The 27,901-nt window shown below is 29.1% G+C and overlaps 2 protein-coding genes across 2 annotated transcripts; both read right to left on the reverse strand.

Moving 5' to 3' along the window:
• Positions 1-312: 312 nt before the first annotated feature.
• On the reverse strand, positions 313-26,844 carry LOC145190541 (uncharacterized). Its single transcript, XM_090089939.1, has 27 exons — positions 26,489-26,844; positions 24,229-24,336; positions 23,974-24,080; positions 23,285-23,342; positions 23,012-23,181; positions 16,259-16,404; positions 15,646-15,761; positions 11,829-14,492; positions 9,279-9,368; positions 6,332-6,389; positions 5,735-6,134; positions 5,534-5,616; positions 5,152-5,254; positions 4,702-4,797; positions 4,417-4,546; positions 4,225-4,321; positions 4,065-4,148; positions 3,539-3,627; positions 3,338-3,452; positions 2,808-3,074; positions 2,576-2,674; positions 2,344-2,479; positions 1,992-2,138; positions 1,507-1,621; positions 1,321-1,406; positions 1,084-1,196; positions 313-927 (listed from the first exon to the last, which is right to left on the reverse strand). The coding sequence occupies exons 1-27, from the start codon at positions 26,736-26,738 to the stop codon at positions 816-818; spliced, it is 6,039 nt and encodes a 2,012-aa protein (XP_089946065.1). The 5' UTR covers positions 26,739-26,844; the 3' UTR covers positions 313-815.
• Positions 6,620-7,941, reverse strand: LOC145190542 (uncharacterized). Its single transcript, XM_090089948.1, has 2 exons — positions 7,788-7,941; positions 6,620-7,648 (listed from the first exon to the last, which is right to left on the reverse strand). The coding sequence occupies exons 1-2, from the start codon at positions 7,837-7,839 to the stop codon at positions 6,690-6,692; spliced, it is 1,011 nt and encodes a 336-aa protein (XP_089946074.1). The 5' UTR covers positions 7,840-7,941; the 3' UTR covers positions 6,620-6,689.
• Positions 26,845-27,901: the final 1,057 nt, after the last annotated feature.

Consider the following 27,901-nt stretch of genomic DNA (forward strand, 5'->3'; position numbering starts at 1 on the left):
TTTCATTAACGGCAAAAAAAAAAAGCTAAATGAATTTTTTTTTTGACAGTATTCTTTTGCTATTATTTGAATTTTCCGAAAATAGCATTACATATCATATTCACGAATATAAAATTTTTTGCTCAGCTTTTTTTTAAAAAGGTTTTTATTAGCATATCAAATCATAACGAACAAATTTATATTAGTTTATTACTTAAAAATCTCAGTTTCTTGGAGTTTCGGCGCATTTTTTGTGTATTCTGACCACTGTGCCCTATTTACAAAAATTGTGGTAACGAAAAATGTTATTTTACGGACATTCACAGAACACCATTTAAACAAGACAAATAATATCGATATACAATACAAATACAACTTTAGAAAACCTATAAAAATAGTGATTTAAAAATAAAATGGATGTGCCAAAAGGCGCATATTTAGTGTTCATGATGTTAAATAATTAAATGTCTTTAATTTTACTTAGCTGAATTTCGTTTTTTTTGTTTTAATCAGCGGCTACTTAAATTAGATTTAAAAAAACTGCTTAGAAACAAGGTCGAACTAACGTGATATAAAAATAGAATGACTGTCGTTATATCGTGTTAACATGAGACATTGACGGATCGGTTATCTCATTCGGTTTACAAAAAATCTCTGGGAGCTATTAAGATTATGATCTTAAGATTACGACTTGTATATGATAATTTTACCATTTTTTGAAGTATGAAAGAGACTTCCTGAGTTTAACATAGAAATAATCTCCATGTTGATGGTTGTAACGCCTGCTTCGCTGAAATATGGTGAAAGAAAAATCGAACGATTTTAGATGTTAAAAATTACTCGATTCCAAATGTGCTACTTTCTTCGATTGCGAACAACAATTTTTCAAATAATTTGTCAAAGTCTTTGTAAGGCGGCAAGTCTAAGCGGTTGAAGCAGGTATGCGCTCTAAAAGCATTATAGATATGTAATTATACAAGGATTATAGGTATTATGATATATAAAGCTTGAAATAACAAACCAATTCAAATGATCTCACAGAGATATATTCAGTCGGTGTGTTAACATTTTATAAAAATCTAAATACTGAAGACCTATTTATACCTAGGCAGCATTTCTTCTGTTCCCCAACAATCAATAGTAAACTTTTTCAAACCGCTACTTCCTCTAAGCGCACTGAAACCCTCATATGGTATACTCGATGTCCCAGTTACAAACTATATATTATGAAAAAAACAATACTTATCTCTGGTAATGAAAGACTTCTTGCTAAATTAAACAGAGCCAATTAAATGGAGAAAAAAGCTTAGTTAAAATAAAATCTTTTGAGAAACTGAGCACCTGTAACAGACGCAATCTTCTCTCATTACTGAATGATCCAACGGCTTTCCAAAACCATTCAACAACGTGATGACTATCATGATAGCCTAAAATAGATAATTAAACATCAATAAAAATCCCTTTCAGGAAATGAAAAAGACATTAAATAATACCAACAAAAAATAAAACGTCTGATGACACGAATACCTGATCTATATTCGGTATTCTTTCTCCAATCTTTTATATCTATATCAGCAGTACCAGCTATCACTAGCTCAAGTTCTTTGGGATCGAACAAAGAAATCATTTTCAAATCGAGAGCCTAGAACAAGAGTTGTAAAAAAGCTACTAAAAAAGCCATTTCCAGCCAAAACTTAAAAAAATATATCAATGTGTATGGACTCGCAATGATGGATGACTCGATAATACAATAAGGCTATAATTATTTACTTTTTTTTTCTCTATCTATGAACGAATTTTTGAAGTATTATTTATTTAACAAACTTCAACATTTTAAAAATAGATCTTGATTTTTGAAGAACACTACATAAAACTAGCATAATTATAACCACATAACATAACAAGAACACTACATAAAACTAGCATAATTATAACCACATAACATAACAAGAACACTACATAAAACTAGCATAATTAAAAAACTGAACAAATTAACATCAGGCAAATTTTACATCTGTAAATCCTTTAATGATTTGCTCCATCTGTTCGCCCATTCCGCGTTCAATCTTCCACTTTACCATCAGGTCGATGTACTCGTGTTTATTTTGTTCTGTTACAGCAATATTTTTGCCGTTTGGTTTTAATTCACGTTCACTGACCTAATTAAAAAAAAAATCATTGGCAATTTTTTTATTGGTATCCTTGGTAAAATCAAATCATTGATAAAACAGCAAAAAAGGATGAAAAACAGTGTGAACAATTTTCAAAGAAACTGTTTTCAAACCTTAATCAAGTATTGAGAATACGCTTTAAACAGTTTTAAACTTTAAAGATAAACTTATTTTCAAATGAATTTATACTCACAGTACTATGGCCAAAGACTTCTTCGTTTACTGAAAAGGTCAAATCGAGAATATTAGTGATGTCATTCTCTAACATCCAATTGAGACTCTGGTAATATTCCTCGTCCAAGGTCTCTAAGTCACTTAAGTCCCAATTTCTGAAAGGAATTAACTTATACTCGATAAATCATTCTTAAAAAGATCTCTTTAAAAAAAAAAATTATATAAGAAGCTAAGAGTATTGAATTTCTTACTCTCGGAGTAAAGCTTTATAGATTGTTCGGGTAAAAAAAACATCTAACAAATGCTGATGGATTAATGCCAGCGAAATTATTCTACCAGTGAATCGAAACCTAAAAATAAACCGCTCTTTAAACACTGAAAAACATAACGAGAATTATTGGACGCTCATCCTTGATACTAAAATAATTTTAATACGAAGAAAATGCGAGTTAACAAAAAACTACACAGCTAGAGTACTCTCACCAGTTTTGCGCATTTTCACAGTACATTGAAGCTGGACTCACTTGTAACGTGTATGTATCACTCGCAGAATACTCGAACAAACCGTAATAAGGGTTGAATAACTCACGCGATATCATGAAAAAGAACTCTCGAGCAGGACCGCCATAATCCAAGCCTTCCTCACCAGTAAACTTTATATAAAGTTTTTCTTTATGGAGGGCCCGAGGCGACAATTTCATTACTTGCTCAAAAGCGTCTTGCAATACGTGGTCACGACGAATTTTTAATCTTAAAAAAATGAAATCCATACAAAGCTTAATGTGATACACTGTCCACCGAAAAAATCAAGGGATAACAACTTTTTTAATGTTGAGTCATATGAACATCTTTTGAAAAGGTATTATTTTATCATACAAAATATTATACTATTTTAGCAAGATTATGTTACGCAATGAGCGTTATAGCTTTTAATGAACAAAGAAATTTTTTAAAAAAAAAAAATTTTCGGCAACTTTCATTTTCGGTGAACGTAAATGAAAACTTGGTTCTACCTTATCTTTCCAGGTCCTTGACCGTAGGAGTTATGCACCATTTGTTTGTGGAAAGTTCTTAACTTCGCTTCAAAATCGCGGCGATACGGAGCAACATTTCTCCCGATGGTAGGAACTATTTTTAAGTAACCAAAATGTAAAAAAAAACATAAGTGGTTCGAAAAACTGAGAGGAAAAAACAAAAGAATAAATTTAAAGTACCTCGCATAGATTCTCTGAGGTGCAACTCATTTTTAATTTTTCCTGCACTATTTGATGGTACAAAGCTTTGGATTTCATCCTCAAAAAGACTAAAAAGTTTGTCAAGATACACACTAAAATACTTATGCAACAATCTATACATATTCATATATGTATATGCACACATACATACATACATACATACATACATACATACATACATACATATATTATATATATATTATATATATATTTTATATATATATATATATACATATATATATACATATATATATATATACATATATATATATATATACATATATATATATATATATATATATATATATATATATATATATATGTATATATATATATATATATATATATATATATATATATATATATATATATATATATATATATATATATATATATATATATATATATATATATATATATATATATTTACACACACAATTATATACACACGCAAATGCAACCATCCATATGTAGAATTAGGAAGAACACAGGCAGGAAACCGTACCTTAGCATTATAACTAATTCCATATCGTTTTGAAATCTTTTCAGTCCGTCCACACCATCGCGTTTCACAAAAGAAATCTTTCGTCTAAATAAGCATTATCAAAACTAATCATGTTCGCTTTTAAGTCTTCTGTGTATGAAAAACGTTTATTTTTACTTACTGTAAAGACGTTTTGGTAACATAATCAGGTTCCCGGGCTTTTATCAACTCGTCAATATTTTCTTGTCTGAGAAAGGCGACGACCTTTTCATCGTAAGCTAATACAATAACGCATGTTAGAATTAAACAATTTCACAAACAGTATTGAAAACCTAACCCTCTTTTCCTAAATGAAATTAAATTGGCGCATTACTTTTTGGCACAGACACTTCTGTTTCTGTTATCACTGAGTCGGGATATACAGGAGGTGGAGGCGGGGCCAAGTTCGGAGGTTGTCGTCGGCGACTTAACGATCGATCCGATCGAGTTGAGGTTGATGTGTTCTGAAAGAAGAATTGCGACAGTATTAAAAAAAAATAAATTTATAATTTCGAAATAAATTCAAAATTTCAACATGCGAGACTTTGAAAGTCAATCGAAAATATCAGTGCAAAATGGTCAACATTAGTTTTCAATAAATACTTTGTATTTAACAAACCTCATTTCTGCTTCTAGTTCTAGAAGAAGTCTCTTCAAGCGGCAAACGGGGATCGATAAATGTTGTAAAACGTCTATTGTGATCCACAAAATAAGTCTAAGTTAAAGAAAACGGTAATAATTTTTAATCGTTATTTTTAGATATTCAATTTTTATAAAATATATTAGAACTTTTTATGTTTAAAACGAACACATAAACTTCATACTTTTAAAGTGTTTTTATTTTCTAATTTTTATTAATTTCTAATTAGTTTCGAACTTAACAACTTATTCTTCTGTTTCGTTAAAAACAGAAATTTAAACGCTTAATATGCTTAATATCGATTATTGATTTTTTTACAAAAATGGATTGCTGATTTTCTTTATATCAACATTGATTTTCAGTTTCTTTTTTAAGAATATCTTAAAAAGTGAAAGTTACCTTCACAATTCTTAAAACAAAGTTTTTCACCTGTCCTTGTGAGTCAGTTCTTTGCTCCCAACCAGCGGGAAGAGGAAGGCTATCATTAGCAAAGAAATTTAGGAGTGTAACTACGTCGCGACTATGTTGATACCTAGAACAACACAAGATAAAAAGATTTAAATATAGCTTGAGGCCAAACAAAGTCTTTAAGTAAATTGAATTAAAACGATATTAATTCAGAATTTAAGGTTTTTGCGGTGACATTTCACGTTTAAGATTCTCATTTTACTAGTTTGATTGACGGGTTTGAGCTATGCAAGGCAACTATAATAGCTTCTTCGTTTATTCTTGCTTTGTGAAACACCTCCAGCAATTAATTAAATTAAATACCAAAGGAAATAATGCATATTTTATTCAAAGCTTTAAATACCTCAAGAACTTTGAAGGTTCAGCTCGAACTCTATTAATAATTTGCTTCAAAGTTGAATTGCGATGCAAAAATTGACCTGCAAGCTAAAAAGAAGCAAAAATTAAACTCACATTTTTTTAAATATTGAAGTAAAACGAAAAAAGATTTCGATATGACTTTAAAACGCTGAAAATAGCAATGTTAAAATTTTAAGCTCCCTACATTATGGCTATTCACAGTTTGAAAAAAGTCTTTTCTTCGTATAAATAAGCAACCGGGGTAACTAATAGCTTGAGATTCACGTCGATCTATTTGCGAAGTACTATGTGCGGACGAACTTTCAATAGATGAAGACGAAGCCAACGAAGCATTACTAGCGGTAGATATTGCTGCTGTTGTTGCAGCCGTTGTTGTTGTCATAGTTGTTGTATGTGGTGGGTGTGCTGTTGAAGATAATGTTGTTAATGTTGTTGCAATAGTGCGGGTGTTCGATCGGCCTTCGCTTGGATTTAAAACAGCTTGCCGCAGGTTTTCCGATGTAGCTGGAGAATTTTCAGGAATAGTACTAGGTTGTTCTTTGGTCTTTTTTCCCCCACGAATCGTCCTGCGCAAACTCTGGTACCTACAAAACGGATTAACGATGAGTGGAAGAAAAAAAAATTTCACCTTGTACATTTAAGTTCATTTTCAGTGTGTTCATGCTTCTTCACATTATTTAACGACTTAAAATCATTCATACATTGAATTTGTATTTATTCTTGTTATACTTTTAAAAAAAAAAACGTTATAAGGGACCAAAATCTCTATTAAAAACGTTACCTTCGGTCATATTGGTCGAATTGTTCATTTACGTTTGTTTCTCGTGATGCTTCCGGTGCTGTAAAAAACAAAAAACCATTGAAAACTTTGCTATTTTATGGCTGATTACTTTTTTGTGAAAGATTTGAATAGAATACCAAAGAATTAATATTGAGACAATATAACTCAATAAGATAACTTCAAGATGTCGGAAAAGTGTTTAACTTGATACACCATACTAAAGATGACACAATGTGACCCTTTTTTTTGCGTAATATTTTCAGAACTTAAACAAACAAACAAAAAAAAGCGTTTTACTAATTTTATTTCATACAAAACGATGCTCTATTAATATAAAAACAAATCACGCTTTAAAACGTCAGTCAGCAGCAGAAAGTTGTTTTTCAACTTCACAGCCAATGAGCGCATGCTTTGATAATTGTGAAAACCGAATGAAGGTTTTATGACACTGTTTGCACTCGAACTTTTTAGAGTCAAGATGCGTTTGCATGTGAGCACGTTGATTTGAACGATCGGCGAAAGCACGTCCGCAATGCAAACATTTAAAAGGTTTTTCTCCAGTATGAGTTCTGACATGTCCTTGAAGAAGCCATGGTCGGCTGAAAGCTTTTCCGCATATAGGACACTTGCAAGGAAGCGTGTGAGTGCGTATATGCATCTTTAACGCTCCAAGTGTCATGTAGTCTTTAACACAGTATTTACACGCGTATGTACGAGGTGATTCGCTAAGTTCTGATTTGTTTAGCAAATCATTTTCTGATAAAACAGCGCCCATTTCAATTCTTTTTGAACTGTCGACGATTTTTTGACTGGAAAACTTTTTTGTAATGTTAGGAGTTTTTTGCGCGTCTGAAGAAAGTTTTTCAGATGATGGCTTAGTATAATTACACAAACCATCTTTTTCCTTTGATTTGTTAATTTCGAACTGAGCTATCTCATCGTAATCAGATGGATGCACTACAATAATGCTCTCCCTCGGGTCAATACTTTCTGTTAAAAACTCCGCTACTTTAGTTTTGGGCGGTCGCGCATAGTGATCAAGTCTTTCAAATGTGGTTCCATAACAGGCTTCGTCACAAGTATCAGTCAGAGTTTCAAAAGCATATTCTTTTTTCAAATCTACTTCGGAATCGATAAAAAGCGAATCGCAAGATTTATTGGAAAGTTGATTATCCGGAGAATATGTACGCAATTTGCGATTAACATGAAGACGACTGGAGCAATGACTCTGGTTCATACGTAGCCAACCAAAATGGTATTCACTGGAACTTGAATTTGCTTTTTTATGTAAAGGAATAACTGGTTCATTCAGAGAATCTAAATGATATTAAGAATTTAATATTTGTACGATATTTTTGAGTTTCCAAAATGCAACTGAACAGATTTTTATAAAATATCAGTTTAACTAAAGCAAATGTTAATTTTATAAAAATATTATTTAAAAAATAAAACTTACAAGGCCTTGAAGTGTTTTCGACCAATTGTTTCACCAAAAATGAACGAGGCATTAAAAATATAAACTTTCAAATGTGTAACTCACAGTAAAGAATTCAACTAAACTAAACCTGCTGGATAAACAAACGTGACACGTAGAGCAAATCTGACACATAAAACCTGCTACCAAGGAGATAAGAATTTAATCCCCCTGATTAAAACTTTACGCACAAAAGAACTCTTTTTGACAGATTCTTTTTAAAAAACTTTGTTTTGATTTCAAATTAAAATAATTGTTAGCGAATTAAAATAACAGGTGTGACGCGTCAACATCTTTATAAGACAGTTTAAAACTTGCGTCCATTAATTGTGTGACAAACCGGGGGTTTAAAATTGCAAATAAATGTTATTCTTTGACATAAATTGTTATTTTAGTCAAATCTAAAGATCAATTAAAAGCGAATGCGCGTTATTAAAAAAATGAGTAAATAATGCATGGTTTCTATTTACTTATAATAGTGTACACTTGTTTCTATCAAATTGCTCTGGTAATTTATCATTTATCTGATTAAGCAACCTATATAAAAAAAATTGCAACTCTAAATTAGAAAAGCATTTTTAAAAGGTTTAAAAACAAATTGATGGGTTTCTAAGTTCAAGTTAATAAGCGTTTGTAAATAGTGACACACAGACACTACATCTAACAATATTAAAAAAAACTTTTAAAAACACACTTCAAATATTTTGCAAACAAGTTCGAATTATATTTTTAAGAACTCGCCCATAAATTCTATTGAAAGTATGATTTTCCACGCATTTAATAATGACCTTATATGTTTTAATTAACAGGAAGCAGAAAGCAAAGGAAATACAACAGCAAACCACAGTGACAGATATAGTTTAAATGTAAATATTGTGGACCTAAAAAAGAGCTTTAAGACTAATTTTTAAAAATGCAACTAAAATTAAGATTTTTTTTTAAAAAAACAATAGACATAAAAAATATACAAACAAAAACAACAAAAATACACCAAAAGAAACACTGTAACAAAAAAATGTTTGTTAAAAAAAAAAAAAAAAAAAAAAAATAGAATAAACTTGCTCAATTGTAAGCAGGTAGGATTTAAGAAATATCGCTGAAGTCATTTTTTTTTTTTTAAGTAATCGCTATAGCATTATATTTGATTTAGCGGATTTTTAATAAGTTTATTCTTTATATGCCAACAAGTAACAGGAAGACATTTAACAAGCTATTAATTCATCTAACAGTAATAAAAGCGACAGGAAATAAATTTCTTAAATCTTAAAATTACGACCAGTCTTAAACTAATCGAGCGGTTTCACGATAACTAATTTAAGATACGTTTTGGTGAATACATATCATATTCTAATTAGTACTAATTAAAGATTGTTGTGTTGAAAGTATATTATATTTTGACTGGTAAAGATGATAAACAAGCTTGGTTCTACATTACTCTTTTTGTGGGAGCGAAGTAGAATATGTATGACTCACCATCCATTCGAGGCCGATGCCACGTCGTTGTTTTATTATTGTGGTCAATGTAATAAACACGTCCATGAGAGTCTGTAGCTTTTTCCCAATCTAAGAGCAAAGTGTTTACATAAAATCTATAAGACAAAATATTTCGTGAAAAAACTTTAGGTCGTAAAAAATCTGAATTTCTTATCAAGAAGACTATGAGTTTTATAATTTCATACCTTCCTGAAAACATTTAAATTTCATATCTTCCTTAAAAGATTATTTAAATTGCATACCATCCTTAAAAGATCTTTGAAATTTTATTTCAAAACATGAAGAGTGAATTTGCGAGAAAACTGTAATCATATTTCAAAACTTAAAGTTACTGCTCTTTTGCATTTGAATAAGAGCGTTCATTTGAGTTAAGAAAATTAATTTTGGACATTAATTGATGGGATTGAGACTAAAGAATGAAGAGCTTGTTTTCATGTAAATGTATGTCGATATATGGAGAATATTCCAATTTATTCCAGTCTAGTTGGACCTTAGAGCTGGCCATTATTTTTTCCAGTCTAGTTGAACCTCAGAGTTGGCTATCATTTCAGCAACTAAACCTGATTTAAGCAGAGACAGAAATAATAAAAATTTACTCGGACAAACGTTAAGTTTTTCTAACTCTTTAGTATTTTCAGAATTATAACTTTAATTTATTATTTGCATAATTAATAATTATTTAGTAATTAACAATTATTTGAATAATTATGGATCGGCCCAATATCTGTGTATCTGTGTATTAATATCTATGTAGATATCAATATCTCTGGATATTGTTACCTACATAGATGTGTAAGTGGATTGACTGTTGAGAATGGAAGCTTTAGAAAGTAATCAAACTGATTCAAGATTTCACATATCTGTGCTAGAATAAAAACTTGTCTTTACAGACTAAAGGAGGAAGACTACAGCTTGCCAAAATTAGAAAATCATGACATGCAATACAAAGTACTTTTTTGTAATTTCATTGATTTTAAAGAAAAAATACTACATTTTCCATAATTTTTTAGCTTAATTTATAGAAATCTGCTAAAATAAGAAATAGTAAAGAATAAACGTTAAATATTGGTTTATTGAGATAAATTTGGCTTTAAATCTTTCATAAGAGATAATATCAGCACATCCAAAATGATGAATTTTGTATATGTATATATGTATGTATGTATGTATGTATGTATGTATGTATGTATGTATGTATGTATGTATGTATGTATGTATGTATGTATGTATGTATGTATGTATGTATGTATGTATGTATGTATGTATGTATGTATGTATGTATGTATGTATGTATGTATGTATGTATGTATGTATGTATGTATGTATGTATTTATGTATGTATGTATGTATGTATGTATGTATGTATGTATGTATGTATGTATGTATGTATGTATGTATGTATGTATGTATGTATGTATGTATGTATGTATGTATGTATGTATGTATGTATGTGTGTGTGTATGTATGTATGTATGTATGTATGTGTTATACCAGGAAGGTAGAGACTTCTATAAACTTCAAATGTCAACAAATGGTAGAGCTGGGACCACAATTACACAAGATACACAAAGAGTTCATTCTTGAAAATCTAAGTTGATTAAGCAAAAGGTCAGTCAAAATACCAGTGATGAATTAAGTAATGATGTAAAAAATTTTAGCACTGAAGAAGAAAAGCAAGATTCAGGCAGTGAACAAAAACATTTAAAAGACAAAAAAAAAAAAAAAGATGATTCTTCAAAAAATTTGGTGATAGCAGCAAACTGAGTACACGAAAAACAACACGGTTCAAAAAACTCTTGCAAAAAGTGGAATTTCTGTTCTAACTCTAAGTCAAAGTGTCTTTACAAAGCTATAATAAAAAGAGCAAAATTAAAGGAAAAAAAAAAAGAAAACTGGAGCTTGTACTTTGATGAGAGGTTCTCTAAGTCAAAGTGTCTTTACAAAGCTATAACTAAAGGAGCAAAATTAAAGGAAAGAAAGAAAAAAGAAAACTGGAGCTTGTACTTTGATAATTGTAGCTCATAATTAATAAAAAAAAAAGAGTATTAGTTTATAGTAGCTGTTAAACTGATCAATAGAAAAGGTAAAAAAAGATTCAATGGAGTAAAGATTGTGGTTGATTAATATAAACTATGGAGAGTAATTAAGATAATCATTTCTGATGCAACCTCTGCAAATACAGGAAAATCAATGGCACAGTCACACAATTACATAAATATTGTTTATGCTTAGATGAGACAAACATCTTAATGTTTGATGCTAGTATCATGTTCTTGAAACAATAGTAAAACAGGTCACAAATGATTATTTTAAAGGGGCGACTAGCTTGCTTAATTTCAATTATTGCTTCATTAGTAAAAATAAAAGAAACAACTAAAAGCATCTTTTTTTCAATTCTGGAATGCTCTTTTTTTTATTGTTATTTTCTAAATGCTTTAAAAAATAAGACAATAAATGAACAGATAAAGACCTTTTTAAAGAACTAATAATAAAGAGTTATTTGAACTAAAAAAGAAAATTTAAGCTTACTTCTTGGCAATCTATCTTCATTTGTTGATGCTGGTTTTGAAGTAGATCTTTCTGCAGGTGTACGACCACTTGTTGATGTTAATCTATTCATCAGCTTAGGTGTAGGTATTAGACGTATTGACTCCCTAACAGGTTGTTCTCGTGATAAATTAGGCTGACGCATTCTTGTATTCTCAGAAGTATTTTCAGCAGTTCTGCTTTCAACACTAGCTTTTGGCCGTGACTTAGCACCACCTGATGATACAGACTGAGGTGATGGAGGAGTTGATACCCCATCAGTAACTAATTTAGCAGTGGGATCTGCTTCTGAGTAAACTATGCGACGTGGGTTGTTCTGACGAGGCGGCAAAGGTGGGGGGTTATCTTTCAATGAGGATGATTGAACAGGATAATCAATAGCATCAGTTAAAGGAGATGACTCTGTATTATCTATTATAGTAGGTCGAGTCCTGGGTTTACGTGAACGAGTACTGCGACGACCTTCACTTGATCTACTCCCTAAGGTTGACAAACGCTCAACTGAACTATTGGCCTCCATAGTTGAAGATAAATCAGGTCTTTGACTTCCAGAAATAGATAATACTGACTGTGCACTGTTAGCCTCAATTGACGTAAAAGTAGATGATTCTGGTACATGCACTGACTTTTTACTGCAATTTGTAGTTTTACAGCTTTGAAATTCAGAAGAAGGAGCTGATGAAACTGAGGTAGACATATTGTCTTCTTTTGCAACAATTGAACTAGCAGTTGTGAATGGAGGAAATTCTTGTATTAGATTAAACAGATTATTATGAGTGTCTACTAACTCTGGTGCTATATTTCCCTTTTGAGAAGCTAGATTTCGTAAAGTATTAGTAACTTTTTCAGTTATCTTATTTTCTATTTCACTTTCAGATACTTGTTGGTTACTATATTTAGTTTTGGTGCTTTTGCTTTTCTTATTAACATAATTAGCTGCAACAACTTGTTTTTCTGTTATATTGCCACTATTCCATATAGCTTGAGATGTTTCTTCTAACTTTCTAGTATTATCACGCGGTCGAGCACCACCATTACTAGTTTTTTCTGAAGTAATGTAATCTGTTTGTGATGGAATATCAACTAATTTACTTTGGTTGCCAACTGGGTTAACTAAAACAGTAGATTTTAATAAATCTGTATTATCTGAAACATTTAACTCAAAATCACTTGCTACACAGGAATTTCCAATAGAGGTAGATAGGTTTAATTCTAAACCATTATTGGAAGTAAACTGACTGCTTTGATCTAAAGTTTCACAAATAACTTCTGCTTTTACAGATTTTGAATCACTATTTGTAATATTTTTTCCATGTCTTCCAAAAAATTCTGTACATTCCATTTTTCCATCTACAAAATAGTTAGTTTCATTATTTGTTTTTCCTAAACTGAAATCATTTTGGTAATCTCTCGCATTTTTTTCAGTAAAATGCAACAAATAGTCTTTATTTGTTTTGGCTTCTTCTATTGAATGTTTAGAAAATGAAATTAAAGTATTTAATAAATCAGTATTGTTTGGATTTGAGTATCCACTTTGAGTGCAATTACTTTGGTTGGAAGATTCTGTTAAAGTATCTAATAGGATATCTTGACCAAAATCTTTATTGAAAGGTATAATAGGGTGCTTTAATTCAGTCTGTATAATTGAGTCAGTAGAAGTAGTTAACAAATGATTAGCATCACTTTTTACAAATAAATTATCATTATTATTCAGACATTGAGCTGTATCTGTTACATTTATGGTTTTATTACTTATAGGAAACTCAATAAAATCTGGAGAAATCAAGTTGCTTATTGAATCTTCATCACTATATTCTTCATCTTGTAAAAGCTGCTGACGACTGTTAGCTCTTAAGATAGAAGAGCCATTAAGTTCATCAGCTTCAGATGATTCATATGAGACACTTGATTCCAACTCTTCATCTCTTGTAAACTCGTGCTCAACTTCAATATAGCCTTCATCATCAGCATCATCAACTTCACTTCCTGAGTTATATTCACCTATCACAATACCATTATTAGTTGCATCCACTACCAACTCTTCTTCTACAGTAATATTATTTGCAGCATTTAATAATTCATTTGAAGTTCTTTGGTTATCAGTTAGCTCCATGGGTAACTGAATATTTATATTTGAACTATCCGTTACTGCATGCAGCTCACCATTTTCATTAACAGAGTTTAAATTATACACAATGCTTCTGTCAAAGGATCCAGAAGAACTGGTTGAATTAATTTGATCTTGTATTGGCTCATTGTTTGATGTTGGTAAACAATCCTGCTCCAGTTCAAGTTCAGCATAGTTATGCATAGAATTGCTTTCATCGCTTTGAGTATTCACACCATCATCATTTAAACAAGTTAGTTCAAAAGGAGCACTTTGACTTATGACGCTTTGCTCCCGACCTATTAAACATTCCTCTTTTATAGAAGATTGTTTGCACGTTAAATTTACCTCCTCATAAGATGAAGTATCTTCATACCCGCTTAAGGACCGTATTACTCCTTGAGGATGGTATGAGTAAGGTCGTTGAGTCTTTTTTTTACTTTCATTAACAGAAAATGAAAAGCTACCAGTATTTGGCAAAGGCGGGACAGTTTCATTTCCAGTAACATGCGATGCTGATATCCTCCTTGATAGACGGGCTACAAAATATGAAAAAAAAGCTAAATTAAAAATTCATATAGGGGAACCAGGGGTAAGACGGGATACTGGGCAAGACGGGATTATGAATTTGCGCTACATCAGCTGCATGTTTTGGAAAAGGCAATTTACCAGACTGTGAAATTTTGATCACGTGATGTTTTGACTACAACGAGAATGAAAGTTTTAAACGCATTGAAAAAATATTAGAAAAAGTTTAATTTTTAGATGTTTGATGTAAAATGCGATGAAACTGATAAAATTATATAAAATATAAAGAAGTAAGTTTTCGCTGAACCTGCAACTCGTTACTTTAATGCTGACTTATATGACTGAATTTGTGATAAATTAATCGAGCTTACACGGCATTTGTTACTGAAAACATTGCTTACTTATCATCACACCAGTTGGGGCAAGATGGTATAAGGCCTTTGGGGCAAGATGGTATAAGTGTATCCCATCTTGCCCCATGCACTACATATTTACATAGTTTACCACTTTCTGAAATTCACTTTCTGTGCCTTTTTCTTTTGCATATGCTAAATAAATAAATACTTTCTGCCTTCTGGGCAATAGGTTATAGCAATATGCCCATACGTAGCATACTTTTATATGCCAATAGAGATTAAATTTGGCACTCATTTCAATTTTTTTCACTTTTATTAATTTAATGTAATTTAGCATCATTTTTATTCATGGGATTTCTGTGTCACTCCATCGTGCCCTGGTGATTGGGGTAAGATGGGATGGGTATCCCATCTTACCCGAATACCTGGGGCAAGATGGGATTTTCAGGGCCTTTGCCATATTGAAGCTAGCCATCATGGTGGATGATATATTACTATGTTTATTACGAAATCATACAGGATATACATATGGCTTCATGATCAGTAAAATAGGGGGGAATATATAGGTGTCTTCGTGTCCCAATCTGACTGCTTTGCTTAAGTATCCCGTCTTACCCCGGGTTCCCCTATTGTAATAATAAATACCAACCAAAAATATCATAAGTTAATGGTGAATAAATAAAGTATTTGAAATTGTTATAATAAAGTTTATTACAAATGGTCTTAATTAGTTAAAATAATTTAGGAAACAAAATATACTTTATGAATTTAAAGGTAACTGTATGAATAATAAAAATGCAAAACTTACGAAATTTATATTCCGCTTTTTCCAAAGATTTTTTTATATTAATTGTGAAAGAGAAAGTGCCTTGAACTTGATCAGAGGATGTTCTTCCCACAAGATGCTGAGTTATTCGCCGAGAACTAAGTTAAAAATTAATTTAAAAAGCTTCATCTAACAATAATAAAAAAAGATAGTAGATTGTAAGGAAAGTATAGTAAATATTTTAACAATAAATATCAAAAGGCATTAAGAGCATAAAGATTTTTAGTAATCTACTATTTTTATAACTTTTGCTTTGTTTTGGATGATATAAAGTTTGTAAATACTTATCAAGAAATAAAAAACAAAAATAAGTAAATAAAAAAAAATGTTATTCTTGAAAAAGAAAAAAATTTTAACAAAAAAAAAAAAAAAGAATTTGAAAAAGGCATTAATTTCTATATAAATTAAAACACTTAATATTGAGAGGATTTATGTTGGTTATAGGCTTAACAATAAAATATAAATAAAATATGATAACAACTATTACATTTATAAAAAAGCAACATGACAAACTCAGATACTGAGGGGAGAATACCTTTTCTTCTACACAATTTTTGTTAAAACAAAGTTAGGAATGAATAACTTTGAAACTTACTTTGTTAGTCCACAGTTTTCAATAATTTTACAAACAGGAAAGATAAGTTTGCCAAGAAATTTTCGACTTGATGTTGGTAAAGACTTTGACTTGTTACGAACTTCAATTTCCAACAAGTCTGCAGTTGTGGCAGAAAAAACAAACGCCTTGAAAAAAAGTATACAACAACATTAAAAGCACAAGTTTGATTCCTTTTTACCTTCTCTTCTTCTTAACCTTATACATACAGCAGACAACTTATACATACAGCAGACACTTTATACATACAGCAGACACCTTATACATACAGCAGACACCTTATACATACATTAGAGTGCTTGTTATTTTGCAACTTTTAAATTTACCTAGGAGCATATTACTATTTGGTCCTCAGTAATAAAAAAAATTATATAAAAATACTCAATATCTGGAAAAATTTAGAGGTTGCTATCTGAATGTAAAGTTTTGAATTATTAAAAGCTGTTATTTTCTACAGTTGTTGTTACTCATAATTAGGATAGCAAACTATTTTCTGTTGTAAAAATCATTACATAAGCAACTTCCATCAATATTTATCATAAGAATATTTACATTACAAGTTTATTTATTTTTTATTATAAAAAATATTTTTATTTGCTTTCATAATCACTTTATTCTAAGATTTGGCTAATGTTCAAGGGTAATATATTTGTCTGTGTTTGATTTTGTATTTTGTGTTAATAAAAACAAAATCTCATAAAGTAAAATTTTTATACATGATTCTCTACATGTTCAGTTGTCCTCCCTATCAATAAAATTTACTTCTTTTCTCATAGTTATTATGACATCTGAACTGGTGACTCCTACAGGAACATTGGCTACCAGAAAACGTTCTAGAGATGGTGACTTACATTATAAGCAGTAAAACTACTGATTTTTAGCTTGTTGGACAATATCTTTTTTGCTTAGTACTACTAAACTTACATCAAAGAAAGAGACACTAGCTTTGTTTTTGCATTTTAAGAATCTTGAAAAGTAAACCATTTGAAATGCATGTGATTTAACTGCAGAAAAAATTACGACAGTATGAGCAAAAGCATGAATACCAATGAGCTTGAAAAACCATGAAATAAAGTAGAAAAGGCTTTGAGAGAATAGGAAAAACTAAAGAAAAATAAAGAGAACAAAGTGCTCAAATGAAATCAAACTAAACGAAGACAAATGGAAAGCAGAACTAAATATTGATATGATAGAAATAGATATTTCTTACACAAATGGTTTAAATCTTATACATATACAGGATAAGAATTTTTAATGGCTCAGAAGGAGAGTGGTCAACAACATAAGATGGGAAATATTGGCAAAGCTCTAACTAAACAAGAGAGCCATTAACAAGAAAAGAAGAAATATGAAACAAAAGTCACTTACAAAAAAGAAGAAATATGAAACTGAAGAAGACAAAGTTATGACGGATGCTGAAGAGTTGACTCTGGTGTCTTCAAACCCAAAGCATGCTATGCTTTGGGTTTGAAGACACCAGAGTCAACTGGAACATAATAAATGACAAAATAGCTATCAGTCATGAGATGGACAAACTTAGTGAGCACAATAGAACTCTGGTTTTACCAGCTATTCAACTAACAAAGTTAATTTACACTAACATTTTATATTTTTGCTATTCAAATTTATGTAAAGGCTAGATTTATGGCTTTTACTACATCATCATCATTAGGACAATCTCCAGTTGATGAAGGATATTGACAATTATAAAAGGATGCTGCAGTCTCTGGAATAGCTCTAAAGAAGTTTATTGACCCTTTATGGTATCTGTCAGAAGAATTAGTTGGATTTGCTTTCTTTTTTTTTTAAATTATAAGATCATAGTTGAAACCAAGAGTAAATTGGTTAAGGCATTGGACACTCCTGGAGATAATTGTTGATGCAAAACTGATTTAAAAAAAACCATTTGAGAATTTTGTTTTACAAAATATGAACAGATTTTTTGAACAAAAATGCTGAAACATCGGGTAAAGATGAATTACATAAGTCTACGAAAGCAAGTGTAATATATATCAAGGTAATCAATATTTTTTGTAATAAAGTTCAATTTTGTTCAGAATTACTTTTAGTTCAGTTAAGGAATTCAAAATATCTAAGATTTTAAAAAATTACGCAGAAAATTTAAAGAAATATTAAAGAAGTGCACTGGTGTGATATATAGGTCAGCTTTTTTTAGCTCATTAAGCTTTTTTGAAAACATATTTATGGTTAGAATTGATATCTTATATCATAATTCGCAGCATTTGTATAGATAGTATTTAAAAGGCAAAAACATAAAAAAAAACTTAAAAACTTTCACCAGCTCTCTATTATATATTTAAAATTCATAAACATATGGGCTTCTTTGTTTTACATTTATGTCCTAAAAACCTTCCATGTATTCAACTTTCCTCACATTTTATAATATAAACATTGAACTTGCACATACTAAATATTTTAACTTGAAGCTATTGAAGCAAATGATCTTACATTGAGATAACACAAAGTGAAATGAAAGATGTTAATTTTTTTTTGTACATTAAATATTTGGCATGTTCAAAAAAGTCTTAGGAATTTACCAATATTTTTTTACTACATAATGATGACATAAGAAAGCATGTTGATTTCGATGTAATACAGTCTCCATCATACCTTATAACATCTATACATAGTCATACAAACATTTTTGTTCCATTTCAAATCGATCAGCTGGTTGTGACCTGAAACACTGCAGCATGATCTCCTTAATTTCTTCTGCACATAAAATTATGAAAAATCATAAAATCCATCAATGACATGTGTCACATTGATAAGTCAATTAGCCTATAGCCCTGATCAAAACCAATATCTATTTTTTCTGAATGAATGTTGAACAATGGTAGTTAGAAAAACATAGTATAGGTTCTTGAATGGCTCAATCAGCAAATGTTAATGCAACTATGGGATCATTTGATTAAAAATTTTTAAGATAAAAAAATAGCAACCAGGAATAAAATACCAAAGTCACTAAAAGTTGAAGTTGATGCTGATGATTTTATTTAGAACACTTGCACAATTTATGCTTCCTTTTTTTTATTTTTTGGTTTACACTTTTTGTGTAAACCAAAAAATAAAAAATGAGAAATGTTTGTTTGTCTTATTTCATTTGATGAAATAATCAACTTAAGTCATTCCTGTGGTAATAGTCTATTGATCTCTGAAATTTCTTAGCCAACTTTAGAAACTCCAGTCTTACAACTAGGAAAACATTTTCTCTTATAGTTTATTCTCACTTAGCTTATTTGCTTCTGAAGAACTTGTAAAGAAAAATAATTTTTCAAGTGGGGCACCTTCTTTAATGATTGGTATTTATGCAAAATAATTGTACAAAATATTGTGTAAAGATTGAACAAGTTTTAGAGGTCCCTATCAACCATTAAATGAATTAAAAGTTAACAATATATGATAGTTACTTAATTTATTAAAAATTTTTTTTTTACAAAAACAAAATTGTTCAGGTGACTAACCTAATAAATTAAATTATTATTAAAATCTTGTGGCAACTTGACTAAATTTTTTAAGCAACTGTGCATTCTCAATGTGTGAATAAAACTGTCTTTATCACTTGATCTGGGTAGCGCTGCAGATATTCCTTTACAATAAGAAAAAGCTGCTTTTTACTGTTCATCATTTATATGCACCTTGCATACAAATGATGAAGAGCAAAAACAGCCTTGTATTCATCCATTAAAACCACTCCCCTGCTCCATGATATCATTTACAAACTGCATGATGCTAAAGTGACATATTGGTTACTTGTCATTTCTTGTGTTTGAGGTCTCACATTGGCAATTTTGAGGATGAAACAGCTGAGCTTGATAAACTACAACCAAAAACTCCAAGTTCTTCGCCATCAGTATTTGCATTACTTTTGCTTTCAGATTGAAGTTTAAATTCTTTCTTTCAGATTTAAGGCTGAAAATTCTTTCTTTCTTTTCTTTTTGTATTCTTTTTGAAAGTTTCTTCTTTTCTGAATGCATGTCGTTCCTGTTTTATCAAAACTTTATAAACTTTTTACATCTAACCACACCGTCCAAACTTCCATTGAAATATGAAGAATTCTATCTTCATTTATGTTGATCATGGTTCAAGGTTCTGGCAAATCAAATGGGCCCTTTTAGGTGTTTTTTTTTTTTTTTTTTTTTTTCATTCTTTTTCTTTGATCCTTAGGCTTTCAGTGTGCTTCATTTTATTATCTTTGTTTTTTTTGTTTTTGTTCTATTGGTGTTATTTTTTTTAATTTGTTCCTCTTGAAAGAAGCACTTTTAGTGACAAAATGTTTCTTGAGGTTGGGATTTGAGATTTTGCCCATATATCATCAAGGACTATTAAGTGTGATGCATCACAAATTGTTTGCTTTGTTGTATCTTTGTAGTAAAAGAACAATTGTATTTGGTGGGTAGCTTTGTTGAGCCAAGAGTTGGTGACTTTTGGCTGATCAGCTGCAAAAGTTTCTTTCATTATTTTTGGTTTTGAGATTTTGTGAACAACCCATTACCTTCATATAATGAACTTTTGTAGGTCATAACCTATTAGAAAAATGTTGTGTAAAATAATTGACATTATCTCTACATATTTACTATTTACACATGAATAATCAAAAACAATTCATTTTAAATTGTTAAAACATGTTAATACCTTGATAAACAATATTTACCAGCCATTGTTCATTTATTTTTATTATGTTATGCATGCTTCTAAATAAAATACAATTTTAAGACTACAACAGCTCATCATTCAAAAAAATCCTTTAACATTATTATAGTGTATTTTTATAAATCATTTAATTCAAAATTTTTAACAAAAAAAAGTTTTATACAAAATTCTAAAGTATTTTCTGTCTGCTACTAAAACTATAGCCTTGAAAAAATGCATGATGGCTTCCTGGTGATGTGAAATTAAGATTTTTCAAACTTATGTAGCACTTGATTTAAAAATTATTATAGCCTTTTTTTTTTGTTTCCAATTTAGTGTATAATATTGTAAATTCTGGGAAAAGTGGCAACAAATAAGTAATAAGTCATAAACTTAGCATCAGGAAAGCCTTCAGTATTAATAGCATGCAGTTTGATGCTGCAATGATAATTATTGTTATAAAGTAAAAATGGCAGTAGTGGCAGTTGTCAATGCAAAACATTGAAGTCTAGTAGGGACCTCTAAACATATTCAGATTTAAGTGAAACTTTTTTGTCAACTTGATAAAAATACTTTTTTTGATTAGTATTTCATTTTATAAAATGTACAAAAAGTAGGCAAAATTACAACTCTCAAAAATATGAGTGGTTCACTGAACAGTTGATCATACTTAAAAACATACAGTACTTTAAGTCCTTATTTAAGAACTTTTTTTAAACTTTTGTAAATAATTTAAAAAACCCATTGAGTGTTAAATCAACTGAGGATCAATCATAACAACTAAGTCTAACTATAAAGAATTAATGCTTTAAAGCAGGGGGGGGGGTTCAAACTGTTAGTCAATTTTGTTGGCACACAAGACACTAAAAATCAGAGAAAAATCTTCTATTTATGAAGATAATTATGAAGCTTTTTCAAGAAAAGAAATCTAATTTCAAAGATGGAAATCAAAAAGTTTTAGATTTAGTGGTTGATGCTAATTGGTTGTTTGAGTTGGAATACCTTTTAGAGATAATAGTAATGAATAAGCTTAACTTTTTTTTTTTGAAAAAACAAACTTATTACTAAATATGAATGACTTTGTTTCTAGTTTCAACCAAGAACTGCAGCTATCAAAATGTCAGTTGGAGGGTGGAAAATATAAACTTTAAAATTTTTAAAGAATCTTAAGTTGAACAAGGGAAACTAGATTATTAATGATCTTGGAGTTCCAATGAGCTCATTGGAACTCCAATGAGCCAGATTTTCCAATAGAAATTTTGATTTTACAAAATAATCAGATTCTGAAGCAAAAGTATGAAGAAGTGCACGAAATGGAAAAAGTTCACTTCAATGATTTTTATAAATTTGTGAATATCATAAAAGCTAAATACAGATTTAGAATGACTTGATTGTTCCATCAGACTAGTTTTGTCAAACTTCAAGCAAGATTTCAACAAGTTAAAAAAAAATGCAAGAAAATATTATTAGGTAATAAACATAAAGTAATTTCTTTGTCATTTTATTTGAAGTATATATTTCATTTGCGTAAGATATATACTGCAAATGATAAATCTTAAGAACAATTTAAAGAGATATCATTGGTTCTATGAAAAACATAAAAGGTGTTTTATTACAACCCTTTTAATTGGTTCTACGCAGTACCTATAACAACTAATTGAAGATAGTTCTTTGATGAACTGATGTAAATGGTCCTTTAAAAGAATCTTGTTAATTCATTCTACAAAAAACTCTTAAAGTTTGGGCCTATGCAGAGAAAGAACTTTAAGGTTCTTTTTGGAACCTTTTTCCATAGCTTAATAAAAACTAAAACATTGATTGATTTTTAATTTTATAAGATGACTGACCATGATCTTTTTCTTTCAATTAATGTTTATTTACTTAACAAAGAAATATGATGTGCAAAATTTGACCAATATTATGTATTTTAGTTGAAGAGAAGAAAATTTACAGTTACAAAGAAGAAATAAATAAAAGAGAAGATTCTGAGGTATAAGAATCTAAACATAACACTAAAAAAATATGTTCTGCTAAAGAAATTCACTTATGTAACTAAAAAATTTCTAAACATTATGGAGCTACCTCTGTTTCCCAAACTGGATCAGTAGTGTTTTGTTTTGGTAATGTTTTACCTTGCAGACCATGATGATTTTGGTATGCTGCAATATGTCGCACTCTTGGGATAACACTAATTTTCACGCGAGGGTTAGGTTTTCCAAAAAAACCTTTTTTCAGATTTTTGGCTTTCATACCTAAGGTAGCAAAGAAATTAAAATTAGATTAAAATCACAAAAGATTTTTGATACAGTAAAGAAAACATTTTGCAAAACAAACAGTTAAGAGGTTGACACTAACCAGACAATGAGATAGTCAGTAAATCGTCAACACCAGGTATTGCCATTGGGGGCATCATCTATTATAAATTAGAAACTTAGGAAACACTGTGTTAGTGAAATACAAAATAATTTAGTTCAATTAACAAGTATTCAAAGAAGTTCTGCAACAGTAACATGCAGCAACCCACTACAACAGTAGTGGGTTGCTTCTAACATGCAGCAACCACTACTAAAGGATGTTGAACTTCAAAAACATAACTTTAACTTTATAGGATACACAAGTAGTTGCCATAGTTTGAACTAAATTTACAAAATATATAACAACAACAACAGCAACAGCAATAATGATGATAACAATAAAAAAAAGAATCATCATCATCACCACCACCATCATCATTATCGTCATCATCATCATAAGAAAAAGACGAAGAAGAAGAGGAAGACGAGGAAGAAGAATAAAAACCATAACAAAAATAATAATAAAAACCATAACAATGATAATGATAATAATAATGATAATAATAATAACAAAAAGAAGAAGAAGAAGAAGAAGAAGAAGAAGAAGAAGAAGAATAGAAATAATAAGAATAATATATTAACATATTAAAAAAAAAGATTTATGTCAAAATTAATGAATGCTCAGTAATTAAAATTTAAAAATATCAAACAATCCAAAAATTATAAAATTTGGGTAAAACATAACCTTACCTCAGCAGGCATAGAATTAAGTGGACAACATACTGTAAAGACTGGACTGCATGCTAGACACTGGTTGGGTTTACTGCGGAAGTATTTAAATACACATAAATTTACCACTGTAAAAAATTAAAAAATAAAGTAAAAAACAAAGAACATATGAACTAAAAACAAAGTATAATTACAAAATAAATAATTATAAAACAAATCATAAAATAAGTAAATATTACTGTTGATAAACTACTACTGTTGATAGTTTTCAGATACCTTCATTAAATTTCAATTCTTTAGAGATATGCCATGATACTGAACCAACTGTTGACTTCCCAATATTTTTTGATTTCATATCAATATAATTTTTCTCATTCAGCTCATCTGAATTTTTTAGGAAAAATACAATTATCTGCAACTGTGCTTTTAACACCTTAATGTGCATACTAGAAATATGTCCATTAATTTAAAATTTCTTTTTTAAATTTCACACAATGAATAAAGGTTATAGCAAAATATTCAATATGGCTGTCTGGGTGTTAAACAAAAATTGCAAGAAATATAAGGTCAAAATCCTCACCAAAAAAACCCTCAACAAACTTTTTTTGGTGAGGATTTTGACCTTATATTTCTTGTTAGGCTCTTTGTTTCCTTGTCCTGTTTTATTGTCTTCTTATCGTGATGATAGAATAACTTACTATCAAAAGATGTAACTTAGCTAGATAGAAAACTTACTATCAAAAGATGTGACTTAGTTTTTGAGGTTTTATTAAACTTTTGTTTTGTAAATTTCAATATACAAATGAAAATAATGTGTGGCTTTTTTGAAAGCTACATATTTATCTAAACCATTAAAAATTACGCTTTAAAAAAATACATTTAACAATTTGCATTTTGAAAAGATGCTTTACACATATTTTAAATTTTGTGTAAAAATGTTTCTCTAAGGGTTAGGGAAATAAAAAAAGAATTAGAAACTTTTTGAAAAGAAAGGAACTAAAAAAATGAATAAAATTTATTAACTGCATTTTAAAATCAATATATGAATAAAAAATTAATTGATGTCACAATTGTTAAATAATAATTCATAATTTATCTTTATTTTTAAACTAATTTTTTAAATTATTTATTTTTATTTATTTCTACTAAATTAAATAATGTAATTAAACTCATTATTCAAAGCTCATTGTTAAAAGTATATTTTAATTTTAATGAAGCAAATATTTACCCAATTATGTAAAATTTTCTAATAATACTGTTAACTATGATCTTTCAGTGTAGAATTACAAACTTTTAACTTTTATGCTTCATAAACACATCTCAACATCATTCTTTCAAGTAAATAAAGTTCATAAAAAACATATTCATGACAAAAAAAAAAAACATTTTAAATATCAAAAAGTTTTAGGGACAATCATCTCAATTTTTGCCTAAAATTTCTTCAAATCCTTGTGTCTTTATTACTGTGATACAACTATGTTACTATGGCTACCAATGTTACTAGTTACATTAGTTATACAAACTGTTTAAAAATCTACTCACCCAACATGAGCCAATAAAAAAAAAAAGGAATTTTTAATTTATTAACTTTAAATGTATTTTTTTCCAAATCTATATATGTTTAATAATAACTTAATTTTTTAACATAGATTTAATAAATCTTCTTGAGTTGGCACCCAGAATACATTACATATTTAGCATCTTACCATTCCTTAAAATGAAAAACAATGAAATTATATATATAAAAAATACAAAACAGCTATTTAAATTAAAAGCATGTTAACAAAATTCAGTCAAACAAATTTTTCATAAATTTGATAGACCATTTCCTAATTTGTTTGATAGGATTTACTGGATAACTAGAGAAATATTAAGGAAAAATTGACAATTTGATACTGCATTTGTATCAAACACTACACATTGGAAATATAAATTATTAGAACTTTTATTGAAAATATATTGATTACAAAATCTATCAGTAGAAATTGTTTATTCTTTTTTTTTTTTAAGTAAATACCAATAATAGTTTGAATAATCTGTAAGATGTTAAAAAGATATATCAAGAAAGATGGACAAAACAACAAAAATTAACTTAAAAGTCTTTTATTCTGGCAATCATCATCATAGAATTAATAGTCTCACTAGATAATGTGAGTTTTAAAAAAACTACTTTAAATTTTGCCTTTTATACATTTATAAACTATTTATAACATATACTTTTGTACAAAAATATGCAAAAATTGTCTCATTTCCATCAGAAAAGGTTAGTGAGCTTAACAAAATAACACTACCATGGATCAAAAAAGTATGCTAAACTTAAAGTTTACCTAAGCTACATTAAATAATACTTAGGTATAAAATAGTAAGCAAATAAACATTTTAATGAATTTAACAAAGCAAATATGCTTTGATTTGATACTGGTGCCACCAAAGATTGTCAATTTGAGAATCAGGTAATACTTTGGCTCAATTATTATTAGATACATGAGCACATAATATTTTTAATGTAAGTAAATAGAACATAAATAAACATTACCTTGATAGTAAAGTCCCAGCCAATAAGAATCTTTTAATGACCTGGCAGAAATGTTATTCCATGTGACCACAATTTTACCACCTAAATTTACTCGGGATGCACTTAATGTCAAAGTTGCTTCATGAAGAATGTTTTTTGACTGATTATGTATATCACTTTCGCTTACTGCAGGTCTAATAGGATTTAAAAATGTATTATGTGAATCATTTATATCAGCCATTGATCCAAATTTATCTGATATTTTCACCATGATACCAGAAATATAGTTTTTTTATGTGAACCATAAATAATCATAGAAGACCATTTCAGTTTGCCAGTGATGACTGCTAATAAATTATAGATCATTAAGAAACTAAAAAAAATGTTTGCAGACATTTGTTTACTTACAGTATTATCATATATACAGTATATAACAGTGTATAAGTTAAGAATTTAAACCATTTGGAATAGTCTAAAAACGTCCCTTAAGAACATAAAGTAAAAATATTAATTCAGGGAAAATACACATTGACTTATATATTTTTTATAACACATTAAACACACAGATGTATGTATGTATGTATGTATATATGTATGTATGTATGTATGTATGTATGTATGTATGTATGTATGTATGTATGTATGTATGTATGTATGTATGTATGTATATGTGTGTATTTGTGTGTATTTATGTGTATACATGTGTATGTATACACATATATAGACATACATATATATAGCTGTATTTGTTTGCCTATGTACGCATAAAAAATCCGCTAGACACTATCTGTGTTTGTACTACATAAGAATATATTATTTTCTTTCACTGTACATAAACATTATGTATACATATATATGTATGTATAGGTATATATACATATATATACATATATATATGTATATATGTGTATATATATATATATATATATATATATATATATATATATATATATATATATATATATATATATATATATATATAAAACTTGCTATTACGATTTGCTGCTCTTTCTACTATATCAATTCTATACTTTTTTTAACATTTATTTTAATTTTAAATTAGGAAATTGGGTTCAATTGATTATAATTTACTATTTATTTTTTTATGCTATTGCTAGCTAAAAGTTGGATTGCAAGAGCTGTTACAGCTGCCATTTTGTTTTCGACTGTCATATTTTGTTTACTCCCTTCTCCATAGTGTATATTAAATCTTATGAGATAAGAATTAAAACCCTCTGGCAGATATGATTTGACAATCAATTTAATGTAAGTGAATAATTTGCAATGCGAATCTCTACAGAACATAACTAGGGTTATAAAGGTGAGGTAATATCAGATAAATACACAGAACAAATAGTTTGGATTAGGTATCCAATATAATACGTATATTTAAATATCTTTGAAAGGAAATTATATAATTGATTAGAAATACTT

The sequence above is a fragment of the Hydra viridissima genome, unplaced genomic scaffold (assembly GCF_058129835.1).
Source record: "Hydra viridissima isolate aposymbiotic clone 2 unplaced genomic scaffold, HvirCarnegie_v1 scaffold_6, whole genome shotgun sequence".
Taxonomy (NCBI): Eukaryota; Metazoa; Cnidaria; class Hydrozoa; order Anthoathecata; family Hydridae; genus Hydra; species Hydra viridissima.

What these genes read in the sequence shown, in the direction of transcription:
- LOC145190541 (XM_090089939.1), bottom strand. Translation starts at nt 26,738, where the DNA reads ATGGTGAAAATATCAGATAAATTTGGATCAATGGCTGATATAAATGAT. An exon ending in GCATCGGCCTCGAATGGATG is followed by an intron (nt 6,390 to 9,278) that starts GTGAGTCATACA and finishes TGTTTTTTACAG; the next exon opens with CACCGGAAGCATCACGAGAA. An exon ending in GAACTAGAAGCAGAAATGAG is followed by an intron (nt 4,547 to 4,701) that starts GTTTGTTAAATA and finishes TTCTTCTTTCAG; the next exon opens with AACACATCAACCTCAACTCG.
- LOC145190542 (XM_090089948.1), bottom strand. Translation starts at nt 7,839, where the DNA reads ATGCCTCGTTCATTTTTGGTGAAACAATTGGTCGAAAACACTTCAAGG. An exon ending in CGAAAACACTTCAAGGCCTT is followed by an intron (nt 7,649 to 7,787) that starts GTAAGTTTTATT and finishes AATATCATTTAG; the next exon opens with ATTCTCTGAATGAACCAGTT.